Source organism: Neoarius graeffei, chromosome 5 (genome assembly GCF_027579695.1).
Source record: "Neoarius graeffei isolate fNeoGra1 chromosome 5, fNeoGra1.pri, whole genome shotgun sequence".
Lineage (NCBI taxonomy): Eukaryota > Metazoa > Chordata > Actinopteri > Siluriformes > Ariidae > Neoarius > Neoarius graeffei.
In genome coordinates, this window is record NC_083573.1 from 37516378 (window position 1) to 37542300 (window position 25923).

The 25923-nt window shown below is 41.5% G+C and overlaps 1 protein-coding gene across 2 annotated transcripts in view; it reads right to left on the reverse strand.

The window, feature by feature from the left end:
- usp5 (ubiquitin specific peptidase 5 (isopeptidase T)) overlaps positions 1 to 14740 on the reverse strand; it is a 96545-nt gene extending 81805 nt beyond the window's left edge. For both annotated transcript variants that reach the window (XM_060921607.1, XM_060921606.1), the window contains exons 1-2: positions 14472 to 14740; positions 13624 to 13758 (exon numbers count right to left, since the gene is read on the reverse strand). In XM_060921607.1, the coding sequence (XP_060777590.1) occupies positions 13624 to 13758; positions 14472 to 14579 (243 nt within the window). In that variant the 5' untranslated portion in view covers positions 14580 to 14740. The remainder of the gene's footprint in view (positions 1 to 13623; positions 13759 to 14471) is intronic.
- Between the last annotated feature and the right edge of the window lie 11183 nt (positions 14741 to 25923).

Here is a 25923-nt window from a genome sequence, read left to right on the forward strand (position 1 = left end):
GCGGGATGACATCTTTAAATGCCCAAGTGTCAACAAAAACAACTTGTGAACCACTTCTGTCAAAAGCTCCCGCGCCGGTGGGTGAAAGGTCATTCAGTCTCGAGAAATCTCGCTCTACAAGTCAGCTGACCTTGCATGTAACCCATGTCAAATCTCGCGAGAGCAGCCGTGACAAGTAAACAACATGGCGCTTCAGTCTGGAAAACGCCAATTTGGATCGTTTTTGCACCGTCTGGAGGTGTATCTACTATGATTGGAATATTTTTGGAGTAATTATAACGTATTTGATGATCAGACACATTGTCACGTGGTGTTGCTGGGATGTTTTCACGGAGAAAAGATCGTTTTGAGAAAGACTGCATGTTGTGCAGTAGCATATAAGTGCATGGCCTAAGTGTGACTTGGGGTTCAATAGAGATCTTGCATGTGACATCACAGCCGATCCAGATTGTGACAGACGCCATCTTGTAGGTCAAACGCCATATTCCGCCTTCTACTTCTGCTTTTACTTCTACCTTTTCTTCTGGAAAACCCTACTATATACAATTCTACTACAACGGCTGCGGCTACAAGCTCTCCCTACCTGTGCACGTTTTTTATGTTTTTTGTATGTATTTTTGCGTGTTGTTCGTCTGTACCGGACTTCAATATCCACTACAACCGTATGGACTTACTGGACATTGGTTTCCAGCAGAAAATGACGGTTTGTAGCGATTTCCATCGCATGCACAACATTCCGGACGAGAAAAAAAAAAAAAAAAAAAACATTCCGGACGAGATAGCGAGACCAGCGGGGTCTCCGTGGATTGTTATCGGAAGCAAAGCGAAGGAGGCGGCGCCAGGAGCCGAAGCAAAAGCGAGGCTACAGGCAGAGCCGGCCTGTTGACTAAGCTCAGAAAACAGCTACTCAAACCTCCACTGCCAAGCCTCTACCTCTCCAACGCCAGATCCATGTAAACAAGACGGACGATTTGGAATTACAACTGGAATTACCTTATTCTATAATCGGCTGGTCAGTGCTATACTCAATACTTACTTACCCATCCAGTGAGGATCATTTTCTTGTTTACAAGATGCCACATCTGAGTCGCTGACAAATCCTGAATTTCTGTAAAGATAACTGTGCAGAGGTTTATAAGCACGCAGTGCTTCACCACTGAACAGCGAGGGAAAGTTGATGAGGTAATCAATCATACACGTCCGGGTATTCCGCTGGCAGTTCAAAATCCGGTCGTGAAAACTCCGTCCGGTAAGCCATAAGGGTCACAAATCTGTAGATCGTTTATTTTAGACATATATCTAGTTATCTGTTCATTAGAAAAATGAGCCGTGTAGTCCGTCGGTTGAAATTGATCCATTCTGTACACGAGTGCAGCAGTATTCAGCGGTGTTTTTGACCGACATGATGGCGGTTGTGTACTTTCCGGTCACGTGACTGCAAGATCTCTATAGGCATTTTGGTAAGAGGGCGCAGTGCCCCTGTTCCCCGGTTTAGACGAAAGCCTGCAAATAATCTAAAAATAATAAGAAATGCTCTTTTTTTTTTTTTTTCCCCTCAACAAATCCTTGAGCTAGGATCAGTCATACGTCAGGAACTGTACAGAACGCTTTAGGGTTACTGAATTGTAATGAAGCTGGAATCCCATAATCGAACACAGAAATTCAGAACACGTCTTGAGATGCATTGATGGGAACGCCAATAATTATTATACAAATACTCATGCAGTGCAAATATACTTTGGGTTTCATGTCTAAGAGCTAGGTGCATGAAGAGAGCCGTGTGCGTGCGTGTGTGGGAGAGCGAGCAGGCCCCAGGAAAGTTCAGCTGTTTTCAGCCGCCTACAGATGATCAACGGCAAAACTATGGAGAGAGCAGTGATCCTTTTCCTTCAGGGAATATCATCCTGGGTGGAGCGCACTGCTTGGATGTGACGCCTTGGCACTGTGCTTAAAAAATTTCACCTAGTTCACGCTGACCTTTTCAAAGCACAGCCAATAAGATGAGCCCTCACTATATGACACAGTAAAGAGGCGCGTTTTCTCTCATCGCCCCAAAATTCAGAACCTTAGTCATCATTTAAAAATGTGGATGCCTGCATTCAGAAAAACATGCAGAATGATCCATGTTTTCAAACGCGTTTTGATGTAGCACCGCTACAACCTTACAGTAAAAAGACTTCCCATTTGTGCAAGGTGCAACTGCTAATCATCTGTCAGCGGCGTTATTCTATGATCTCTCATATCGACACAGCACGCGTCCTCCTGTTCCTCTTACCACCCCGAGTATATTACAAACCTGTGCGAAACTCTGCTAACGCTCAGGTTTTTTTAACCCATGCACCCTCTGGGATTTGAGGAACTGTGCAGCATATTTTTTGTACTTTGCAAAATGTCTGCAAGGTGTGGACTGGGAGGTGGATCACCGTGTTCAAAACCTCCCGATGCTGCAAACAGACTTGACAGTACGGATCCTTAAAGCAGACACGCAGAGCCATGGCCTCACTTTCGTTTATAAACACCTTGAGACCTCAAGAATGGCACAGGAATAGTTAAGCGCTAACAATAAATCCAATATAGTAATTTTTACGATTAAACTGATTTATATAGGTAGCGGTCTGAGTGAATGACCTTGACGTCCGTAACATCACAGCAGGAAGTCTATCGGTCTCATCGCCATTTCCGCTATACTAAAACACAGAGCTGACTGCAACTCTGATCCTCCATTTTGAGCTAATTTATCGCCGTGCCACGTAGATGAGCCAGCAACACGACAGAAGGTGGATTTACGTTGCATTCATGGCCCAAGAATGTTCAAACTGCAAAGATTTGGACGCGTTTCGTGAGAAGTTCACGGGCACGTTAGGCGCCTACGAAGTGGTCTCTCCTCTGCTCTGCACATTTTACTGAAGACTTGTACGAGACCTCTGATCTGTTGAGGAGTGTTGGCGATAAGCCCGTATTGAAAGAGGGTGCAATACCAACAGTTAAAGGAAAAGAAAACTACAAGAAAAGCCAAGTATTTATTTATTTTTTAAAAAGGAAAGTAAGTTCAGTTGCACCAGTCCTCCCAGTGACCTCCCCGCGGTTGTTGCTAAAACCGGTGACGTTCCGTTCCGTCCCGGGTTTTAGTAATTGCCTGAGCCGAGCAGTAATGGCGGAGTACTCAGTCTGGAGAAAACAGAGAATGAGTGGAGCAGCCGTCTGATTTCTTCACTGGATATTGCTGCCATCTCACCCTTACGTGGAAGAAGCGAATGAACGGAGAACTGAACGAACAACTGAAAGTCAGATTGTTTCAAAACAATCGGCCACAAGATCGGCCTTCAAGAAGCGAGAACGCAGACGGGTAAGCTCCGACTCTCCTTTTGATGCAAAACAACAAAAACAACGCGTTGTTTACCTGCATTTAGATTAATACATGTAACTTGCATTGTGTGTTTAAGTTAGCGGTATAAGATTATTTAATCTGCTTCAGAATGTGATTGTCTCAGTTCATCTGATTATTTAATTAGCCTTTTACGTTTTATCAGTGAAAACGCATGCATTGCATAAGTTATAACACCTATCCTGTTTTAATAAGTGTCAACCCACAATCAATGAAGTCAAATCAGTCTTAGTTGAGCAAGTCGGTGACGGTATTTCTTACTTTCGCCATAAATTTATATGACTTTGGTCTATAGCTGTAAAAGGCCTCGGCCTTAAAACCGGTTCCCGCAGTGACGTCACGCACTCAGGGCTGGCTATCTCAGCAGGGCAGCTCCAATGCCAACTTTGCGGTCGATTTTTAAAATATCTCAAAAATATATATATTTTTTATTCCCATTTATGCAGCATACAAGATTCAAGGGTGGAGATACTATCCACTCAGAAATTTATTTAAAAATAAAAGGTTCTGCGCATCTCCTTTAAACATCATGCGAGACTTTACTGGGAACACAGAAATGTTCCCAGGGGTGGTCCTGGGGGCGGTCCGACCGGGCAGCCGCCCAAGGCGGCATCACGGGGGGGGGGGGGGCGCGAAAAAAAAACGGTCCCAAAAAAAACCCCCGAAAAAAAAAAACAAGACGGGGGGGGGGGGGGTTTGAACATTTTGGATGGGGAAGCCCAATACCAAAGTTGCGCAGGTGACATCATCAGTCTGTGTGTGTGTGTGGGTGTGTGTGTGTGTGTGTGTGTGTGTGTGTGTGTGTGTGCCTAACTTGTCGTAGCCCCATAATATGCACAATCCCGCCAGCGGAACGTTGTACTAGTCATCAAAAAGACTTTACTACCATAGTACTACACTACACAGAGTCTTAAGTAATACATTACGACTTGATCATTGCCATTCTGGTAACAACAAATTTATAACGGGCCGTGTCCGCGATGTACAACACACGACGAGAAATGTTTAAATGACCATGTAAAGCTGTTAACATTCTGTTGGCTAATACAGAGCCCAACGCGGGGGGGCGCGGCACGAGTGCGGGCGCGGAAAAAAAAAAACGGTCCCAAAAAAAAAAAAAAAAAGGTCCCCCCCAAAAAAAACCCCCCCAAAAAAAAAAACAAGACGGGTGGGGTGGGGTGTGGGGGGGCGCCGGCAGGGGGTTTCGCCCGGGGAGTAAATCACTCTAGGATCGCCACTGAATGTCCCTAATGATGAAACTCAAGTTGGAATCTGTGGTTGGTAGAAGAGAGCAACTGGACTTGCTTGAAGACTCCTGAAAACGTTTCGCCTCTCATCCTAAAGGCTTCCTCAGTTCTGTCTGACTAATAGGCAGTATCCAGTATTTATCCTCTCATGGATCATCATAGAATCCGAATCAGAATGAGAGGATAAATACTTGATACTCCCTATTAGTCAGACAGAACTGAGGAAGCCTTTCAGATGAGAGGCGAAACGTTTTCAGGAGTCTTCAAGCAAGTCCAGTTGCTCTCTTCTACCAACCACAGATTACTATGTACCTGGGTGACTGAGTATCTTCACAGATATGTTTCTACGCACTTTGGGATGAGATCCCTTCGACTGGTGCGGGAGTATGAGAGGACTTCCAGAAAACTGGCAGACATCTTAGCCAGAGAGGATCGTTCATTTTTGTCAACCTGGAACGACCATCACTGAACAGAGGTGGGTGTCTAAGACATCTTTTATCAGCCACCTACAATGCAGCCATCAGAATTCTGATTCTATGATGATCCATGAGAGGATAAATACCTGATACTCCCTATTAGTCAGACAGAACTGAGGAAGCCTTTTGGACGAGAGGCGAAACGTCTTCAAGAATCTTCAAGCAAGTCCAGTTGCTCTCTTCTACCAACCACAGATTACTATGTACCGTATTTTCCAGACTATACGTCGCTCCAGAGTTTAAGTCGCATCAGCCAAAAAATGCATTATGAAGACGAAAAAAACATATATACGTCACACCGGACTATAAGTCGCACTTTTTTGAAGGGTTATTCTATCCATAGAATCTGTGATTGTATCTGATAAGCGGCGCGTGGTTACTGCGCGACTGCATTGTTTATTTAATAAACGAACAGCTGAGCAGCTGCCTTGTAAGTAGCCTAGTCTGATTATTTTAAATATCTACTACTATCTTTAATACTATCACTATCGTTATTACTAATAGCCTATATTATTATTATAACTAATATTAGTAGCCTATTACTGATGCATTAATCAGTTTGCTTTTAGAATATTTTTACCGGTAGGGCTTATTATCGCCCCATGGCTCTTTCATCTGTGTTATTAAAGCTGTAGTCATCATCGAGGAGTGTCATTCTTCATTTTTGTCGAATTTTATTTCATCAAATCAGAGGTCAAGTAGGCTATAGGTATATCATCTCCAAAGACAGGTACGGTAGTAAAAACAACCGTCTAGTGAAAAAAAAACAACAACCGCTTTTAAATCCCCTACTTAAATCCTTAAAATGAGTCATTTAACTCATGTCTTGTGTGATCTGATCTCCAATGGTGAAATAAACCGGTTGTGATATGAGTACAGTCTGTTATTTTAGAAGATAAAATGTAATATATAATTTAATATATAGCCTAATAAAAATTAATATTTTATAATATCACGACATATTACTGTCTGTAACTGTCACTAAAGCGTTTTCTAAGATCATAATGTCTGATATTATTATTATTATTATTATTATTTTACACACACAATAAGCGCATGTGCGTAAAGTTATAGTAAACCATCCACCGCCTTTTTTTTTTTTTTTTTTTTGAGTTGCCGGACCCACCCACCTCCTGCGTTCTGGGACCTCCCACTTCACAAATTAAGCACTGCCTAAAATCACTACATAACTTATTTAAATAACTATAGGCCTATCATTAATAATAAAACACAGGTCAATCAAGTTTATCAAGCTGATGATTTCACTCCAAATCAGCAAATCCATTGAATTCCTCATCCTCTGTGTCGCTTCTGAACAACTCTGCCTCCAGCGGCAGATGAAGCGCCGTTTCCTCTTCTTCTGCGTGGCTGTCGTCAGACTCAGCATCAGCTCCAGTTATTCCGCGGTGAAAAAAAAAAAAAAACATATACGTCGCACCGGAGTATAAGTCGCATGGCCAGCCGAACCATGAAAAAAAGTGCGACTTATAGTCCGAAAAATACGGTACCTGGATGACTGAGATTCTTCACAGATAAACTCAAGTTGGACTCCTTGCGAATCAACATTATGGTCATCTTTCTGCTGCTGTCTCATGTACAGTCCTATAAGCAAACCAGTTCATGCTCAAGTCTCACCGCTGAAACGGTGGATAATTTCACCAGGATATTACAGACTTATACCGAAGAACTGCTACTGTAATCATAACAGCGTTGTAGTCGAGTCACTAAACCTCGAGTCCAGTCTCGAGTCCCCAGTGTTCAAAGTCTGAGTCGGGTCCAAGTCATTAAAAACAAATTCAAGTCCAACACTCCAACTGCACCATTTGACGGTGGCTGTTTTAGCCCCGTGAACATTAGTTTGTTCCTGAACATGACGTATGAACAAGTGAATGTGCTTCTCTTTACCAGGGAGTGTGAAGTATTCAGGGCTCGACATTAACGCTTGTCCGCTTGTCCGGGACAAGTGATCCTTTATGTCGGACAAGTTCATCGTCTCAGTTACTTGTCCGATCGGACAAATGCCAAAATACGCCGATATTCGGGTTACGTATCAAATTTATCAGTTTATTCACATGATTTCCGAAGCATCTCACTCGACATATTGTTTTGATGAATCGCTGGATGTTTCTCTTCGGAAAGAGTGACGTGCGCATGCGCAATATTCCGCTTGCGAAACCGGCCAATACCGCTTCGTGTATTTGAGCTGAAAAGTAAACGGTCGTTTACCAGACCCTGCAACATCAACACAAATTCAACCAATCCCCGCGAATTCAGGGCGGTATTGCAATTATATCCAATCACCGCAACTTTCCTAGCCTGGCAAGCCAGACTAAATGTGAATATTTAGTCTGGCCTCGATCCGTAGACATTTCTGACGGGGGTGGGAGGGACAAACCGCTGTCTTTCAAGCTGTCTCTGTGCGTATAGGCCAACGCTCTGACCAATCAGCGCAACAGTGACTGTGACATAGTCCGAGCGCGCAGTGGGGGAGACCTTGAAATAATTAATTTTTCAAAATGCGTATTAATTAATAAAAACAGGTTCTAGATATTAAGAAGTCTGGAGATAATGACCACAAGTTTGGAGTCTGTACCACATACTTAACATACACTTTTTTTTTTCAAGTGTTTTTCAAGGGTTTGCTTAAACTGTTTTTGAGATTTTTATTTAGTGGTGTTTGGTGAAATAATTTCCCTTAAATTTAAAATAACGGGAAAATAAGAAACAATCAAAAAGTAATGTTTCAAAGCTGTTTATTAATTCTTCGTACTGCACAAACTAGCCCCATCCTTTTGGCTACGAGCGGAGCCAGCTGGTAGATCAGACTTTTGCCATAGCCGGTCGGCAAAACAGCGAAAACGTCCTTCTTGAAAAGGAATGAGCGGAGAGCCTCTTCCTGCTCATGTTTCAACGAAAACTCCAAGTCTAATTCTTCTAAAACTGATTCCAAAGCGGAGTCAAACGTGCGCTGTTCACTAGCCATAGCCATCTTTCCTGCTGTGCTTTCTCCAGCGTCGCGCAGCTTTGTCGTCACTCCTGCAAAAGCCCGCCCAAAGAATCCAAACAAAAACCTTGCGTTGTGATTGGCGGGCACGATTTGATGCCCGGGGTGTTTTTGTTTATATGGTGCGAGGCTAGACCCACTCGCTAGGCAAAAATATTTTTGGCCGCTAGGCGGGTGGGTCTAGTTTACTAGGCTACAACTTTCCCGCAAATTTGACCAATCGTTGACATCGTCTTGAGGTGACGTCGACAAACTACCTTCCACCTTACTTCTGTGTATACGTTCAAGAGAAGCAGCATGCGCGAGTCAGTGTTTATATAGGCTTAAATTCTGTTACTGAAAGTGTGTTATGTTTACAGTGAAGGACTGTGTGCACTTTACATTATTTTTTTACTTAATACAAGAAATTAATGGATGCCAACATTTTTGCCAAAATGGTATTTTATTTTCCATTGTTTAGGCAGCTTCAGCATCATACTGTGAGATTCTGTTCAAATTGTTTTTTTCCTTCTATGAAGCCTGAGCCATTTATTTTATTAGTTTATAATTATTGTTTAAGTTAGTCTTCAGGAGAGACTGCCTGCACACAGTACTAGTATTAATAGTTTTTTTTTTCTTACATGAAAGCTGAGGCATTTATATTATATTTTAAGGTAACTTCATGTTGTGCTGTGAGGTTCTCTGCACTTTAACTTTTGAACCAACAGGTGCATTTGGATAAGTAAAGCCTATTTTTCTGCATTTCTGTAGTCCTGGTAATCTTTTATAAAGATTATAAAGTTGTTTATAGGACCATTTCTCAGTGTCTTTTTGTTTTTTTAATCAATAGTTTTTCAGTAATAATTTAATATTTAACACATCACTCAATTTTAATCACAAAAAGAGAAAATCGCAACAATTTCTCGCAACTTTCACTTCCTCCCACAATGTAATCGCAACAAAAACCTAAAAAACATCGCAACTTTCATCGCAACCATTAAATACCATACAGGAGCCACAATGAATAATTAGACAACAACAATTAATCAGTGGAGGATATATATTCAAAGTTAATAATTTAAAAATGAAAATATATATCATATTAATTTTCTGGTTTTCAATTTCTCATAAATAAATGATTGATGGAGTCCAATTTTTTTCTGCAGTGAATAGATTTTTGTGTTAAAGTAATTCTGGTGAAATTAGTTTATTACAAATAGTTTATTTGTGGGGTTTTTTCTCAAATTTTTCTTTGGACAAGTCAACTTCACATTCGGACAAGTAAATTTCCTTTCAACTTGCCCGACAGGACAAGTGGTTTCAAAAGTTAATGTAGAGCCCTGTAGTACTCTGTCAGAGACGGTTGGGAGACGGATGTAAGTGCAGAAGGTGTGTTTATTAATACGAGTGAAGACGGTAAACAATCCAGAATGGCAGGCAAAATCCTAAAACAGCGAAACAGGCAGCAGGTCGAGCGAGGCACAAACAGGCTATCGTAGACTCGGCAGAATCAAAGACAAGAAACAGGAAATCATGGATCAGGAACCCAAACAAGGAAATAAGGCTCGGTAATAGGTCAGCAATGCAACTCAATACTTCGCAAAGTAAGTGTTTTCTCACAGTTTTTATATCAGTACACTGATTGCACCTTAATTCTGTGCAGGTGCGAGTCGTTTATGGCGCACGCGAGAGTCCGCTTGGCACGTACGCTGTCCGGAGCGCGCCCGAGAGTCTATCTGATGTACACACCAAGGCGCGCAGGTGTGACACACTTGCACGAAATTAATACAAAATTAATGTCGATATAAAATATCTTATGCCAAAGTATTATGGCATGTTACAAAAAATAAAGAAAAAATCCGAGCCCTCGTCTCCATTTTCCGAGTCCTAACGCAGTTATTGCACGAGTCCGATTAGTGCTCAAGTCCGAGTCGAGTCACGAGTCCTTAAAATTAGGGCACGAGTCGGACTCGAGTACTACAGGCCTGAATCATAAAGACTACTATACTCAACAAGCTGTCTCTGGTAATGATCATTACTCACTGGCCGCTTTATTAGGAACACCCACACACCTGCAGTTCTCTAATCAGCCGATCCCTTGACAGCAGCACGATGCATAAAATCATGCAGATACAAATCAAGAGCTTCAGTTAATGTTCACGTCAAACATCAGACCAGGAAAAATTGTGATCTCAAAGTGAGACTTTCACTGTGGGTGCTGGTTTGAGCCAGATGGACTGGTTTGAGTATTTCAGAAACTGATGATCTGCTGGGGTTCTCTCACACAACAACAGAATGGTGCGACAAAAAAAAAAAAAAAACACCGAGTGTGCATTGACAGTTCTGTGGGTGGAAATAAACGCCTTGTTAATAAGAGCAGTCAGAGGAAAATGGCCAGATTCATGGTTCGAGCTGCCAGGAAGGATATAGCAACTCATAGCAACTTTTTACAACTGTGGTGAGCAGAAAAGCATCTCCACATGCAATAACAGAAGAGCACATTGGGTTCCACTCCTGCCAGCCAAGAACAGGAATCTCAGAATCAAGAACAAGTGGCTGGCGAGTGTATAATCCCATTATTCATTCCTCTCAAGGCTGTCTTTCCTTGCCAACGTCTCCTCTGGCTTGCTCATTAGGGATGCAAGTCTATACATCTGGATTTGTGTAAAGCACCTTCATGACAATATACAGTATACTGTTACAAAGCGCTAATCAAACAACAACAGTGAAGAGGGTAAACAATCCAGAACGGCAGGCAAAACAGCGAAACAGGCAGCAGGTCGAACGAGGCACAAACAGGCTATCGTAGACTCGGCAGAATCAAAGACAAGAAACAGGAAATCAGGAACCCAAACAAGGAAACAAGGCTCGGTAATGTGTCAGCAACGCAACTCAATACTTCGCAAAGTATCAGCGCACTGATTGCACCTTAATCCTGTGCAGGTGCGAGTCGTGCGCACGCGAGAGTCCGCTTGGCACGTACACTGTCCGGAGCGCGCCCGAGAGTCTATCTGATACACGCGCCAAGGCGCGCAGGTGTGACACTCTTGCACAAAATATCTTATGCCAAATTATGGCGGCATAACAACAGGAAAGTGATTTACGTATTAAGGCCAATTTATGCTGACAACGCAGTCCTCGCAGATGGCATCGCAGATGGTGTCTGCGTAGCCCCCTCCCCTTCGCAGACGCTCTGCGCGCACCTCCCAAAAATTGTGACCACCGCAGAAGCCTCGCAGACAGCGTCGCAGACAAGAGGGCTCTGATTGGTCCACTCTACATCCGCTGTACACGCACTTCCGCTTCCCTACTTTCCCGGTTTGGTTTGTTTTCACGACCGGCATTTTTAAAAACACGAGCGAAGATGGAGCAGCATGAAGAGCGGTTGATCGAGGAAGTGAGGAAGTACGTACACCTATACGACTCCAGTTCTAGTCATTATAAGTAACCGGAGGATAAACACTCCACTAACCACACCCACCAACTACTCCTAGCGATTTCGCAACTTCGCGCCCCCTTGTGTTGTGCCGGTGAATAACATCGCGCACGCCTATTCCCCCGCTCAACAATAAATTACAACTGTCTGCGAAAAGCTATCTGCGAAAGCCTTGTCGCAAGAGCATGCAGAGGCCTTTAGGATGGGCGGGCCCAGGCTAGCTAACTGGTAGATTAAACTCTTACCGAAGCCGGTCGGGAGCAAGGCGAAAACGTCCTTCCTTTCAATAAATACCTCCAGGGCTGCTCTTTGCTCCGTTTTCAATGAGAACTTCCCGTTGAATGCTTTCAATACAGCATCTACCGCTGTGTCAAAGGCTTGCCGCTGCTCCATGTTCGTAATGTTTCTAGTGAATGAAGCGCTTCCGGCATAGATTCTGTAAACAATCTATGGCTTCCGGTCGCAGTTCTACTACGTCAGTGCCTTGAACACACCTCTACCCAGGGCCGTTGGATGGAGATGCTCAAAGCTGATTGGCTCCCGATTTTTCGGGAGCTTGGAAGAGCTGGAGATTAGGGTTGGGCGGTATCCAAATTTTGATACCTTTAAACTGTCTCTGTGTTTTCCCAGGGTATACGGTATTACCGAGAAAAAAATATTTTGTTTCGGCCTACTGTGTACGTGCGCCTATACCGGCGGACCTTGTCCAGACCTGCGCCTATGCCTCAAATGTACTATTTAAAAGCAGCATAGCGAATTGTGTGCATTGTGGTATGGATTAAGCAGCAAAGCGAATTTTGTGCATTGATGAATGGATTAAGAGATATTTCAAAGCATCACGCAACTCTTCCTTCATCTTGAAAATAGCATTCAACTGTCGTTTACACATGTCTGCGTTGAAACGTCATTTGCAGCACTATTTCACCTACTCCATCAAAAAAAAGTACACGATGAGCAGGATCATACTCTTTCAAGCATGGGAAATTAAAAAAAAGAAAAGAAAAAGAATCAACCAACACCCAAGTCCGTTTAGACTGCGCGATAAACCATTCAGCGCAAATGAGGCGAACCTAATTCAAATGCGTGATAGCTGCACAAGGCAAAATCATATGGGCCCATGTCATGCCATGGCGGGTAAATTAATAATCAAATGGCCTTACCTTGCTTAAAACGTTATCTTGATCTAACATAACTTGTTCCCCTCTCGCGCCGTGACCGTCTTCTTACATACTTTACACACAGCTTCATCTGTGTTTGCTGGCTCTCCCTTTTCGTTTGGTTTGAAACCAAAATACTGCCACACTGCCGATGTTGTATTTTTTATTGCCACTAACTCGTTATCTTGACTTGCCATCTTTCAACCGCGGTCTCAGTCTCTTGCGAAGCTTTCTGTCAGACTCCAAATGTCACGCAGGGTTGCCATGGTAACGACATAAACAACCCTGCACGCGATGAGAACTTCTTTAGGAAATTGATAGAATTAGTGAAAATACGATCACACAGTTATTCGGGATGATCTTCAATTTATTATTTTATATTATGACCTCATGTACTCCATATTTATTTAGATATTATATATATTTTTTTTAAATGACGGTAATGAGACCGATACCGTTGGTACTTTTGGATACCTCGGGATACCTTCTTACCGTAATACCGCCCAACCCTACTGGAGATAGCTTGCCTTGCCAGACTAAGTTCGCAACAGCCCCCCATGTTGCGTCACACTTAGGATGGGCGGGCCCAGGCTAGTTGATCGAGGAAGTGAGGAAGTACGTACATCTACCTATACGACTCCAGTTCTAGTCAGTATAAGTAACCGGAGGATAAACACTCCACTAACCACACCCACCAACTACTCCTAGCGATTTCGCGCCCCCTTGCATTGTGGCGGTGAATAACATCGCGCACGCCTATTACTCCCCGCTCAACGATAAATTACAACTGTCTGCGAAAAGCTGTCTGCGAAAGCCTTGTCGCAAGAGCATGCAGAGGCCCTCAGACATCAAACGAGCATGAGTTCTGACAGTTTTGAGAAGTGTGCCGAGCTTCCTTGAGTGTACAAGGCTTCTGCGCCGCCACATGACGCCGTTTACCTGGGTGTGAGGCTTGCGAGTGCGCTTGATGTGCAGATAAGCTCTCTGGCCGGTCCGAGCGTGATGTCGCTCCACGAAGCAACTCCCAAAGCCCAGGAAAGAGTTCATGCAGACGTACAGACCTCCCTCACTCTCCTGAACAGCAAGGACAAGAGATGCACTTGATATTACAACATGCACTGTCAAACCTCTACAGCTAGATTATAAAATAGACAGAAATTAACCAGATATTAAATGTGAGCTTATTTTACACCCTAAACATGTAGATTATATATAATGCACAGTTTAGAGAGTCTGAGAATGAAGAATATGAAGTGTACTCATATATACAATGTGTTCAAACAAGGTGAAGCAGAAAAACAGTGCTGTATGTAGGGAGTAGGGGATAGGGAGTAGGGAGTAGGGAGCAAGGCAGTATTTCGGACACAGTTGCGATGCTGACCGATCATTACTCAGCGAACTTGGCTAGCTAGCTTAGCTAATACGGCTAATAAAGCGCTAATGTTAGCTAGCTAGCCTGGTACTTAGTTATAAAGGATGTGTGTTTAGGTAAATTTGTTTGTTTGTTTTATTTAAAAAAAAGCAGTTCTCTGGTCCAGTTGATATGTCTGGGAAGTAACATTTAACTCCGGTTTGTTTTATAGCAAATCAACGCTGTATACAAACTTCTGAATGAAGCTAGCTAACAAAACAACTAGCCGTCCGGCTAACTTGTGAATCTCTGCAGCAAAACCAGTCGCACCTGCCGGTTTAACGGAAATCCCGTCCTGAGTGAAAGGCAGGGTGTGAGGCGGCCGGTGTATGAGTGAACAGAGTGAAGTGAAGTGTGTGTGCAGGAAAAGGCTCACCGGAGAGGCGAATGACAGCGCGCACTCGTCTTTATGAACGCGGTCTCCGGGCCTCGGGACCCGAATAGTGGACAACACCGACATCAGAACCTCGCTAACCTCCGCCATGTCCTCTGCCTTCCTTTCGCGCTCTCGTCCCGTCTTGCTTTTCGCTCCCAGACCACAACACTCCAATCCAAAATACCAGCGCGATATGACAGCTCTGCTCTGCTCCGCTCCGCTCCGCTCTGCTCCGCTCTGCTCCTCTCTCTCTTTCCGCTTCACTCAATGAGCTCCGACTCTCAGTGCCACCCAGTGCACTGCTCCAGTACTGCCAGATTTTATTTTTTTTTTAATTTCCCTACCCGAATTCATCCAAGTCCCGCCTTCTACGCCATAATTGGTCAGAATACTCCCGAGCACAAATTGTCCGCCAATTCGAACTTAGAAGCAGTGCCGCGTCATACCCTGAGGTTGTCGGAATACAGGTGGAAGACGCGAAAATATACAGACGTCAGTGCAACTTGTTAATTTTGTGATGATGAGGATGAGACATTAGAACACCTGTTTTTTACTTGTAAAATGACCAAACTCATCTCATCTCATTATCTGTAGCCGCTTTATCCTTCTACAGGGTCGCAGGCAAGCTGGAGCCTATCCCAGCTGACTACGGGCGAAAGGCGGGGTACACCCTGGACAAGTCGCCAGGTCATCACAGGGCTGACACATAGACACAGACAACCATTCACACTCACATTCACACCTACGCTCAATTTAGAGTCACCAGTTAACCTAACCTGCATGTCTTTGGACTGTGGGGGAAACCGGAGCACCCGGAGGAAACCCACGCGGACACGGGGAGAACATGCAAACTCCACACAGAAGGGCCCTCGCCGGCCCCGGGGCTCGAACCCAGGACCTTCTTGCTGTGAGGCGACAGCGCTAACCACTACACCACCGTGCCGCCCATGACCAAACTCTTTATCAATAATTTAAACAGTTACCTATTTGGCTCCTCTTATTCCCTTACTATGAAGGACTTTTTGTTTTATTATGACAGCCCTGATGATAGATCTTTAGAATACGTAGTAAACTTTTTCATTTTACAGTCCAAGTTTTTTATCCACAAACGCAAATGGCAAAATGTACAGCCCTCCTTCTGTGCCTTCAAGCTAGAAATGGACTCGCTCTTTAATTCTCTTCATGTCGTTAGAAATAATCAAAAAAAATGACAGACTTTTGTGCCTTCTCCAGTATTAGTATTAAAAAATTGTCATCCTCTCTCTAATATATGACTGTTGTTTCTTTTCCCCTTTGTACATTGTATATTGTTATAATATATTGGGTATGGTTTTTTTTCTCATTTATCCTTTTATGTCGTGTCAGTTTGTCATGTCTAGATATTTGTATTTGTATTATGTTGTGTACGGTTACTTTATGTATTCTGTTTTTTGCATCAATAAAAAAAAAAAAAAAGGTGGAAGACGCGAGAGATCAGTACGGCAAACGCACAGTTAGCGTAAAGTGTCGCAAATTCGCGCTGTTATATTTCATAGTCATGAACATTAGAGATGGGAAATTTAAATTTGAAACTGGTAAATGTGTGTTTTGTGAAACAGAGGAGGAGGATTTGGAACATCTTTTCTTTCTATGTGATTTAATACAAAGATTTTGGATTGATTTTCAGGCTTGGCTACAGTCTAGGGGGATTCAGTTTGCCCCTTTATCCATTAAAGAAATTAAATTTGGAGTGTTTTTAAATAATAACAAAATGGTATTAATAATTTACTACTTTTAGGTAAACACTTTATTCACAAATGTCGTTTTTTAAAAACTAAACCTTATGTTACACACTGGAAGAATGACCTCAAGCTTTTTGCCAAATCTTTAAAATTAGTTGAAAATAAGGATGTTGGTTATTTTATATCCTTTTTGGATGACTTTGATTTACTCGATTAACATATGTAAAGATAGTTAATATAGCCCCTTTCTTGTTCATACTTTTTACTTTATTGCTATGTGTGTGTTTTACTTCTTTGATGTTTTTTGGATCTGTATATATATGGTGCTCTATTTGTTTGTATTTTGAATGTTTTTGGAAATAAAAAGAAAAAAAACATTAGAGATGGGATTTATGGCTCTTTGATGGGATCCGCATATCTTTGTGATCCGTTCTTTGAAAAGAGCTGTTCAAAAGACTGGCTCATTTGGCTCTTTTTTAAAATATTTTTTCGGTTTTAAGAAGACAGCGTCTAAAGAAGCCAGATCCCTCTGCTTAGACAGTGACATCAATATTTCTGGACATACCTTTTATATAAAGCAACCTAGACTTACATTATTGTAACCCCTAAACGCTCATAAATAACCATTAAAAAACAATGAGGGCTTCAATGAATGTCCATGCAGAACGGCTTTTCTGTAAAAAAAAAAAAAAAAGAACCCACTCAAGAACATAGTTATCAAGAACGCAAGAATATTTTATAGAAAAACACTTGTTTTACAAAAATATTTAAGTCTGAGATACAAAATAGATACAACTACAATAAATATAACAAGAACTAGTTATCACACAAGAACATTTTAATAGAAAAAAACAAACTTTCTATATTAAAAATATTGAAATTGTAACAAAAATAGATACATCTGAACAGTCAGATAAATAGATAAAGTTATAACAAGAACACAAGATTATTTTAATAGGAAAAAACAAACTATTAATGCAAAAAAATATATTATTATTAGAAATAGATACAACTAGACAAACAGATAAATAAATAAAATACACAAAAATAGAACAAACAAAATGACGATAGAATAAATTAAATGAACGTCCGTGCAAAGTAGTTTTCCCACAATATTATCATTAATATCACACAACAACATTATAAACTATATACAAAACAATTTGAACTATTAGGCAAGCAGATAAAACTTGAATAAATAAAAGGCAAATGCTGTTTAGCCTACTTCTTGTCCTTGGGCAAAAGCTTTTTCATCTGAAATACACAGTACAGAAAAAGAACGACAGAAAGAACGGCTCCCCCAGCTCGAGACTCGGTTCTCATCATTCATGCCTAGGAGCCGTTCAAAAGAATCGGTTCGTTCGCGAACGTCACAACACTAATGAACATAGATTTACATAGAAGACTAGATTCCTTACCACTAGTGATGGGAATTTCGGCTCTTTTTCGGGAGCCGGCTCTTTTGGCTCTTCTTACTATAAGGAGCCGGCTCTTTCGGCTCCCAAACAGCTCCTGAGATTTTATTTTTGATTTAATTGCTGCAATTAACTCATCTCATCTCATTATTTCTAGCCGCTTTATCCTTCTACAGGGTCGCAGGCAAGCTGGAGCCTATCCCAGCTGACTACGGGCGAAAGGCGGGGTACACCCTGGACAAGTCGCCAGGTCATCACAGGGCTGACACAGACACAGACAACCATTCACACTCACACCTACGGTCAATTTAGAGTCACCAGTTAACCTAACCTGCATGTCTTTGGACTGTGGGGGAAACCGGAGCACCAGGAGGAAACCCACGCGGACACGGGGAGAACATGCAAACTCCACACAGAAAGGCCCTCGCCGGCCCCGGGGCTCGAACCCAGGACCTTCTTGCTGTGAGGCGACAGCGCTAACCACTACACCACCGTGCCGCCCGCTGCAATTAACTAGTTAATTAATTACATTATTATTTATATTTTATCAATAGGATGGTTTCCATTTTATTTTTTAGTTTTTGTAGCCTTTGTAAAGTATAGCAGTGTAACAATGTTCTAGCTATAGAAATAAAACTTACCAATTAATAAATTATTTTCTCACAAACATAATGCAAAACTGTGTTATATTACCAATATAAAATACACAGAAGACATCAACTGTTTATCCTTTATGGCTTTATTTCACACTCGACCTTGAACAAAATGCCACAAAATAAATTATGAAGTATAAATCAGGCCTAAGAAACTATGAAGCAAAGTTGGAAATTATTTTAATAAACACAGAACAATGTGCAACAAAATATTTTATTAAATAAAATATTAAATACGTATATAAAATAAGTATAAAAAGTATAAAGTACAATGAACAAAGAAGTAAAAATTACAAAGAAGTGTCAATAAAAAAAAACTATTTACATTAAGGCTGCACAAACTCCCAGAATAAGTCTTTAGTGGAGATTGGCATTGAGGAAAACCAAGTGTCTCAGCTTGGAAGGGCTGATTCAATTTCTCCTCTCAGTTATAATCTGTCCTGCTTTTGAAAAGATCCTCTCTGAGGGGACAGATGTTGCCACTATACACATCCTCCGTGCCATCACGTGTGTAAGCCGTGGATAGAGTGCAGCCTTGGTCTCCCACCAGCTTAGTGGGTCTACGTTTCGCTGTAACAGGGGCTCCTTTGAATGGTAATAGACAACACAAAGACGCAATCGGACAGCAACTTTTTTTGTGAAAGTCTCTCTCTCTCTCTCTCTCTCTCTGAGGCACCTAAGGACAAAAAACAAATTCGGCTCCCCAACTCAGCTCCCACCGAAGAGCCGGCTCCCGTCGTTCACTTCAAAGAGCCGGCTCTTTGAACCGGATCGTTTGCGACCGACACATCACTACTTACCACAGACAAGGGGTATGCACTCAAGTCAGTTATATGTACAGATTCAATGTCAGTTTTACAAAGTTTTTTATCAGGTAACTCAACAAGGGAAGACTTAGTAATTGAAGTTAAACATCTCTTAGCTCACATAAGGAATTACTATTGAGTTTTGTTGGGTACCAGCCCATATAGGAATTAAAGGCAATGAAATAGCAGACCGCATAGCCAAAGAATCCATTGATAAAGAACAGATAGACATTCATATTCCACTGGGAAAAGGAGAAGCTAAAGCCTTAATTAAAACAGAGATTATGAAAAGATGGCAAAAAGAATGGGAAACAGAACCCAAAGGTAGACAATACTTTACTATGCAGAGTCAGGTATGGGGGAAAAGAATAACATCAATGGGATTTAACAGAAATGAGGAGGTAGTATATACAAGATTAAGACTGGGACACACAGGTCTTAACGCAACATTACAGATATTAGGTAAAAGTGATGGTCTTTGTCAAGGATGTAGAGTTCAGGAAGATGTTGAGCATGTTTTATTCCATTGTAGTAAATACAGTTCTCGAAGACAGAAATGGTTGGAGCTTGAAGCAGGTTCAGACATTCACAACATACTAAGGGAAGAAGGAATACAGCGAAATAGAATTAAAGCACTAATCATTTATCTTAATGATACAGGTCTAATGAAAATTTTTTTATTTTTTTTTTGTAGCCTAGTAATCTGACACAGAATCTGTCCAGTCCCTTCACACACTCCTGTACAGTAGGTGGCGGTATACACAGATTGTGACAATCTGCCATTAAAAAGAAGAAGACGACAAGGGGCATGAAGATTTACGCAAGCACAGCACAGCCCAGCACTCACATTATGATTTACAGGAAATCAAAGTACTGACTTTGATGACAAGCTGATGTGTGTGTGTGTGTTTTAATTGTAGATGTTTATATCAGTATGTTTAGTTTTATTTTAACTGCACATTGGAGCCTAGTCAAATGAAATTTCAATCTTCTGTGCTAACATATTGACTTTGACATGATAATCAGCTTTGAATGTTCTTTTTGTAAATGTAAAGGTATCTTTTGGCCCTTTTCCACTACCCTTTTTCAGCTCACTTCAGCTCGCTTCAGCTCACTTCAGCCCGACACGGCTCGCGTTTCGACTACCAAAGAACAGCACGACTCGGCTCGCTTCAGCCCTGCTTAGCCCCTAAAACTCGCACGGTTTTGGAGTGGGGCTGAAGCGAGCCAAAGCAAGCCGAGTGAGGCTGGGGGCGTGAGTAGACACTCCCCTGTGCACTGATTGGTGAGGAGGAGTGTCCTCACATGCCCACACACGCCCCGCGAGCATGCTGGGATCTGTAAACACCGTAAACCCGGAAGAAGAATAATTACGAATTACGAGAATTTCTGAAGCCTTATGTGCCTCGCCTCATCTATACGCTCTTGCCAGTATCTGTTGGCGTTGTCGGTGACTACAAGCCACAGCACCAAGACCAGCAACACTAACGACTCCATGTCCTCCATGTTTATTGTTTATTATTCGGGTCGTGAGACTACCGCTTAAAAGCTCACTGATGTCACTGTTTGCGCTGCTTAACGACATCACGTGACGTCCACCCACTTTCGCTAACTCCACCCAATGTGTCCACCCACTTCCAGCCAGCACGGTTCAGTGCGGTTGTAGTCAAAATGCAACTCCAACAGCCCCACTCAGCTCAACTCAGCCTGGCACGGCTCAGCCGCGTTTGTAGTGGAAAAGCGGCATTTTTATCCTTGGTAGTATAACCACATGTGATTAATTAAGTGCTTTTTTTTGTCACAAACTACCGTGAGTTGCTGTCACTATTTTATACTATTACTTACTCGGGCAGTGCATTTGTTATTATGCTGTGATGTGAGCTTACATTTGTTATTATGCTGTGATGTGAGTTTACATTTGTTATTATGCTATGATGTGAGTGCGTTAGGTTTTTGAGGTGAATGAAGTATTTCTGAAGTTTTTTAAAGCTGTTTATTTAACTTTAGCTTCCCCTACGGCCCTATCACATGTAAAAATATTTTCACTAAAAATTGGAAATAAATTGTATGGTTATTTGTCCTAAGGCCGCAGTTATCCATAAGTATGCAGTGTTAGGCTTCTCACAGCATAGGAATTTCAGCATGCATCCTGTCTTACAGTCTGTAGCAGGGGCGCCGCCAGAAATTTTGGGCCCCATGAAAGATTAGAATTTTGGGCCCCCCAACTTTGCCCACCCTCGTCACAATTGCACTATTGTCGTTATTTGACTTTTGATAGCCCATGGACCTTGAGTTTGTGACTTTATTACATTTTATGTATTGACCTACCAGGGACTAGATGAAAACTGGTCAGTGACTAATTCTAAAACTTAAATCTAATTTAAAATTTAAAAACTTCAATCCTGAAGCATTTATGGGTTGTATTGCTGCTTACCTCCTTCTCCAAAGGGGGGTTCAGTGGTTTGGTAGGGCGGAGGTCCCCCGGAGGCTGAATCTGTGCATATTTAGGGCACCCCATTAGTTATGAAACTGGTTATTAGCACCAGCATAACGTAATATTTCATCTTGTTTATCACACAAGTCAGTTCAGTTATTAAAAAAATGTCACTGTACAAACTGTAAAAGTGTTCTCTTGATAGGCTAATCCAACCACGTTCATACTGTTCATTTACCATTCGCTAATATTTTGAACACACATGTGAGCGATAGCTACCTTTCTTTGGGAAAAACTGAGTGACCAGTTGCCTGCCTCTCCGGTCCCTCTCAGCTTTCAGCTGCCTTTCTTTACGTTTTTGACAGCCACTCTTCATATTTAGCGATCATAGACTGTACGCACTCCACTGCTGGCTGGCTGCTGCTGCACCGTGACACAGCAGCAAGTAGCGTCGCACTGATCAGCACACAGATTTAACGCATCATGCTTCTACCAGAACTGGACCGTACCATTTCGCAAAAGGGGGAGGGTTAAATGACAATACTGTATGTTGAAGAACTCAAGAAATAGACAACTTTGTTCAATTAGCTCATTTTACCAGATGGAATATTGCATTGTCGTTATTTCAAAAGTCTTATTAAAATCATTAAAAGCATATTATCAGCCCCTTAAAGGCCCCCATGGCAGTGCTGGGCCCCTAGAATTGTTCTAACCTTTCCCCCCTGGTGGCGCCCATGGTCTGTAGTATACTGAAATATTTTCGCCAAGCTATGCGTATTTTTTAAAAACATAAAATGATTATTCATCATTAATATCATAAATACATACTTCCATTTGTTTTTTATATAATAAACCAAACCGTTTGAATATCGATTGAAATTTGAGGAAGTTACGGTCATCTGAAAAGTACATATCGCTACGAACACAATGTAATGGGTAAGCCAGCTGTCTGAGGTAAGATGGCCGCCATATGCGGACGTTCGACTTCGTTGACGGGCAACGGGGACGAGGCATCTAGTCTTCTATGTCAATCTATGGTCATGAACGTAAGATGTGCAGCTCTTTCTCGTGCTCGCTCACAAGTAATAGCTATATGCTTATTTAACCTTGAAAAATTAGTATGACTTTATTCCAACCACGTCACCGCACCGCGAGATTTTGTTAGGGCGCCATACTGGAAGACCAAGTACACATCTATGCAAGTACATACATACATACGACAAACTACACCTGAAATGTAGCAGCAAATTTTATTTTATTAACATGTTAACAGTGTTTTCTTTACTACATTAACAGTTGTTCCATTCTATGAAAGACCTGTCCAGAATTTGTTCATTTATATTTCATATAATAATCAGTGCAGATTAAATGAAATTCTCCACTATCATGTTAAAAAAATTATAGCACTTGACCACTATTGCAATCTGTATTCATGCTGTTATGGATTTTTTTTATTTCATAATTTGTTTTTAATTTACTACTTATCTCTTTTTATTTATTTATATATATATATATATATATATATATATATATATATATATATATATATATATATATATATATATATTTGAATTATTTGGACATGGGGGGAAAACTATATTTAAAATCCAAAGAGGGATGGAGGGAGGAAAATTAAAACAAAAGAAATGAAATATATGACATAAATGTGATAAAATTAAGGATGTTTTTATTCAGTAAACATTTAAAAAAATGTTCTACAACACTCTAGCCTAGTGACTTACCAGTAACAAAATGGTCTGAACATATTCTGTACTGTTGTAGACGAGAAGTATTCAGATCCGCTCTGCATAAAGCAGCTAAATACTCTCGCTGTCTCCTGGCAGAAAGTTCCTTGGTTTGCTCCCCTTGTGTCTCAATCACAGCTAGTATTCTGTAGAAAGACTTCTTTTCACCTTTCCCATCAGCTTTGTTAGAACACCCTAACACAGCACAAAAGTTTACCATTGTAGGTTTTTGATGATCCAAGTGCCTCGTGGGTTCAAATACCGCGCGCTGCCGTTATTTCCCCCAATCACGAGTTTGTTGGTCTTCCAATATGGCGCAGGGTTTGTATACAGATAGATCACATCTATATCTATCTGTATTGACCCATCCCATGTGACGTCACGACAAATGTGGCTGCCATTTTGGACATGAACTACCAGTAGTCTGCCACAGCCAACAACGAGGAACGACAGCGAAGCATCGAAAGGTAGGGTGGCCAGACATCCGGCTTTAGGCCGAACCGTCCGTCTTTTCAATGTCTTGTCCGACGTCCGGCGCAGCATCAAGCTGGATGCACATTTGTCCTCCTTTTAGAGACGATGAGCGGAATTATATAATCTCGACTTGCCAGACTGGAAGAGCAGAGTTCTAGAATAACGTTTTGTAGGGAAACTGCAGATCTGTACTGCACACTAGTAATCTACAATAAAGAGTCTATGGCTCGATGTTTTTTGGCATGCAATGCGAACTCCACACCGCGAGGCGTTGCGTTCTATCCTTTGATGATCTTCCTGGCGCATGCCTAGTGCCCTGGCCCTGGCTGGGACTTGGAAACACGAGTCTGTCCGGTAGACCAGCTGCCCACAACTTAACTTGTTAGGATATGGATGACAGTGCAAATGCACATCTACTATATCTACCTTAAGTTTAATTTCAGTGGTTTGTTACTCCACAATGTTTTTAATAAATACAAATATGGTGTTCTAGCCAATTAAGATCTAATACATGAATTATAATAAATACTATGAATGCTTTAAAACGTTTTATAATGTTGCTGGTTATGTTGCCTATTTGTTCTTTGAGAATCTACAAATGTTGTGCTTTTTGGTACTCAGCACCTTAAGTTTAATTTCAGTGGTTTGTTAACTCCACAATGTTTTTAATAAATATAAATACTGTGTGTTCTAGCCAATTAAGAGCTAATACATGAATTATAATAAATACTATGAATGCTTTGACCTTACTCTTTTTCCCCCACAATCATAATCTTTAACCCTACAAAATTGTGATGTTGATTTCACCAAACTTGAGTGACTTGCATAAAAATAATCCATTCTCAATCTTGCCACTGTGGTTTACATAAAAATTTGAGGGCTATGAATCAGATGGGATTTGCCATTATTCACCCTAAAATTGATTAGAATGCAGGAAATTGCATCTAAGAAATACAAAATTTTCTGGGGGAGGGCCCCCAGACCCCCCATCCAAATAATGCCCTCCTTTTTGGTGTTATGGAAATGGTCACCCTAGCCATCAAAGAAAGTTTTTACTTTCAGCAAGACTTCCATCATGCCAATATATTGTTGTGCACCTGGATGTAGTAACCATCAACACACAAGGCAAGATTTATCATTTTATCGGATCCCGACAGATGCTGACCGACGGAGAAGATGGATAGCGCCCATTAACAGGAAAGATTGGCAGCCCTCGGCATACCAACGCTTGTGCAGTGACCACTTTGTTGGAGGTAAGACGAATAAAATTAGCCAGAAAAGGCATTACATTGCTGTTAACATTTTGTTGCGGCGAGTGTGTAACCAAATAGGTTAAAATAACCCATTGTAACTTCTTTGTTCTTCTGTAGTAGCTATTAGCTAACGACATTAGCTAACATTGTGTGCCTTTGCTGTTGGTAGACTGTAGGGCAGATCAGAGGTAATGTCCTACAAATAAGTGTTCAAAACAAGAGGAACATGTATTTGTCTTTTAAATCCAGGCCGTTCCCTGTAATCTGTAACAACGGTTGGAGAAAGTAATGGCAAATAGTGAGTACACAAACCATAGAAGGTAAACTGTACACAGCGCCAGGGCAGTGTGATGGTATGTCTACTTTTAGATTGTGTTAGCTTATCAATGAACACACTCGTCACTCGACGACAGAGGTGTCAAAAGTATTACCATTTATTACTCAAGTAGAAGTATAGATACTATGGTTTAGAAATACTTTTCATGAAGTAAAAGTATCAACTGAAGCTTTTTACTCAAGTAAAAGTAAAAAGTATACTGATTTCTAAACTACTTTAAAGTACAAAAGTAAAAGTAATGAAAGAGGAAAAAATGCTATTAAGGACAAAGGCGCAGCCTAGAAGTCCACATACAGTCCATTCTCCTGACCCATTAAAATGTGTTTCATGGAGCACAAGTAATAATGACTTGTTGTCTGTAAGTGTTGTAATGGTGTAAAACTTCATACCTCAGAAGTAAGTTATCAGTAAATTTTTATTGAAAATGTATTAGGGCGGCACGGTGGTGTAGTGGTTAGCGCTGTCGCCTCACAGCAAGAAGGTCCGGGTTCGAGCCCCGTGGCCGGCGAGGGCCTTTCTGTGTGGAGTTTGCATGTTCTCCCCATGTCCGCGTGGGTTTCCTCCGGGTGCTCCGGTTTCCCCCACAGTCCAAAGACATGCAGGTTAGGTTAACT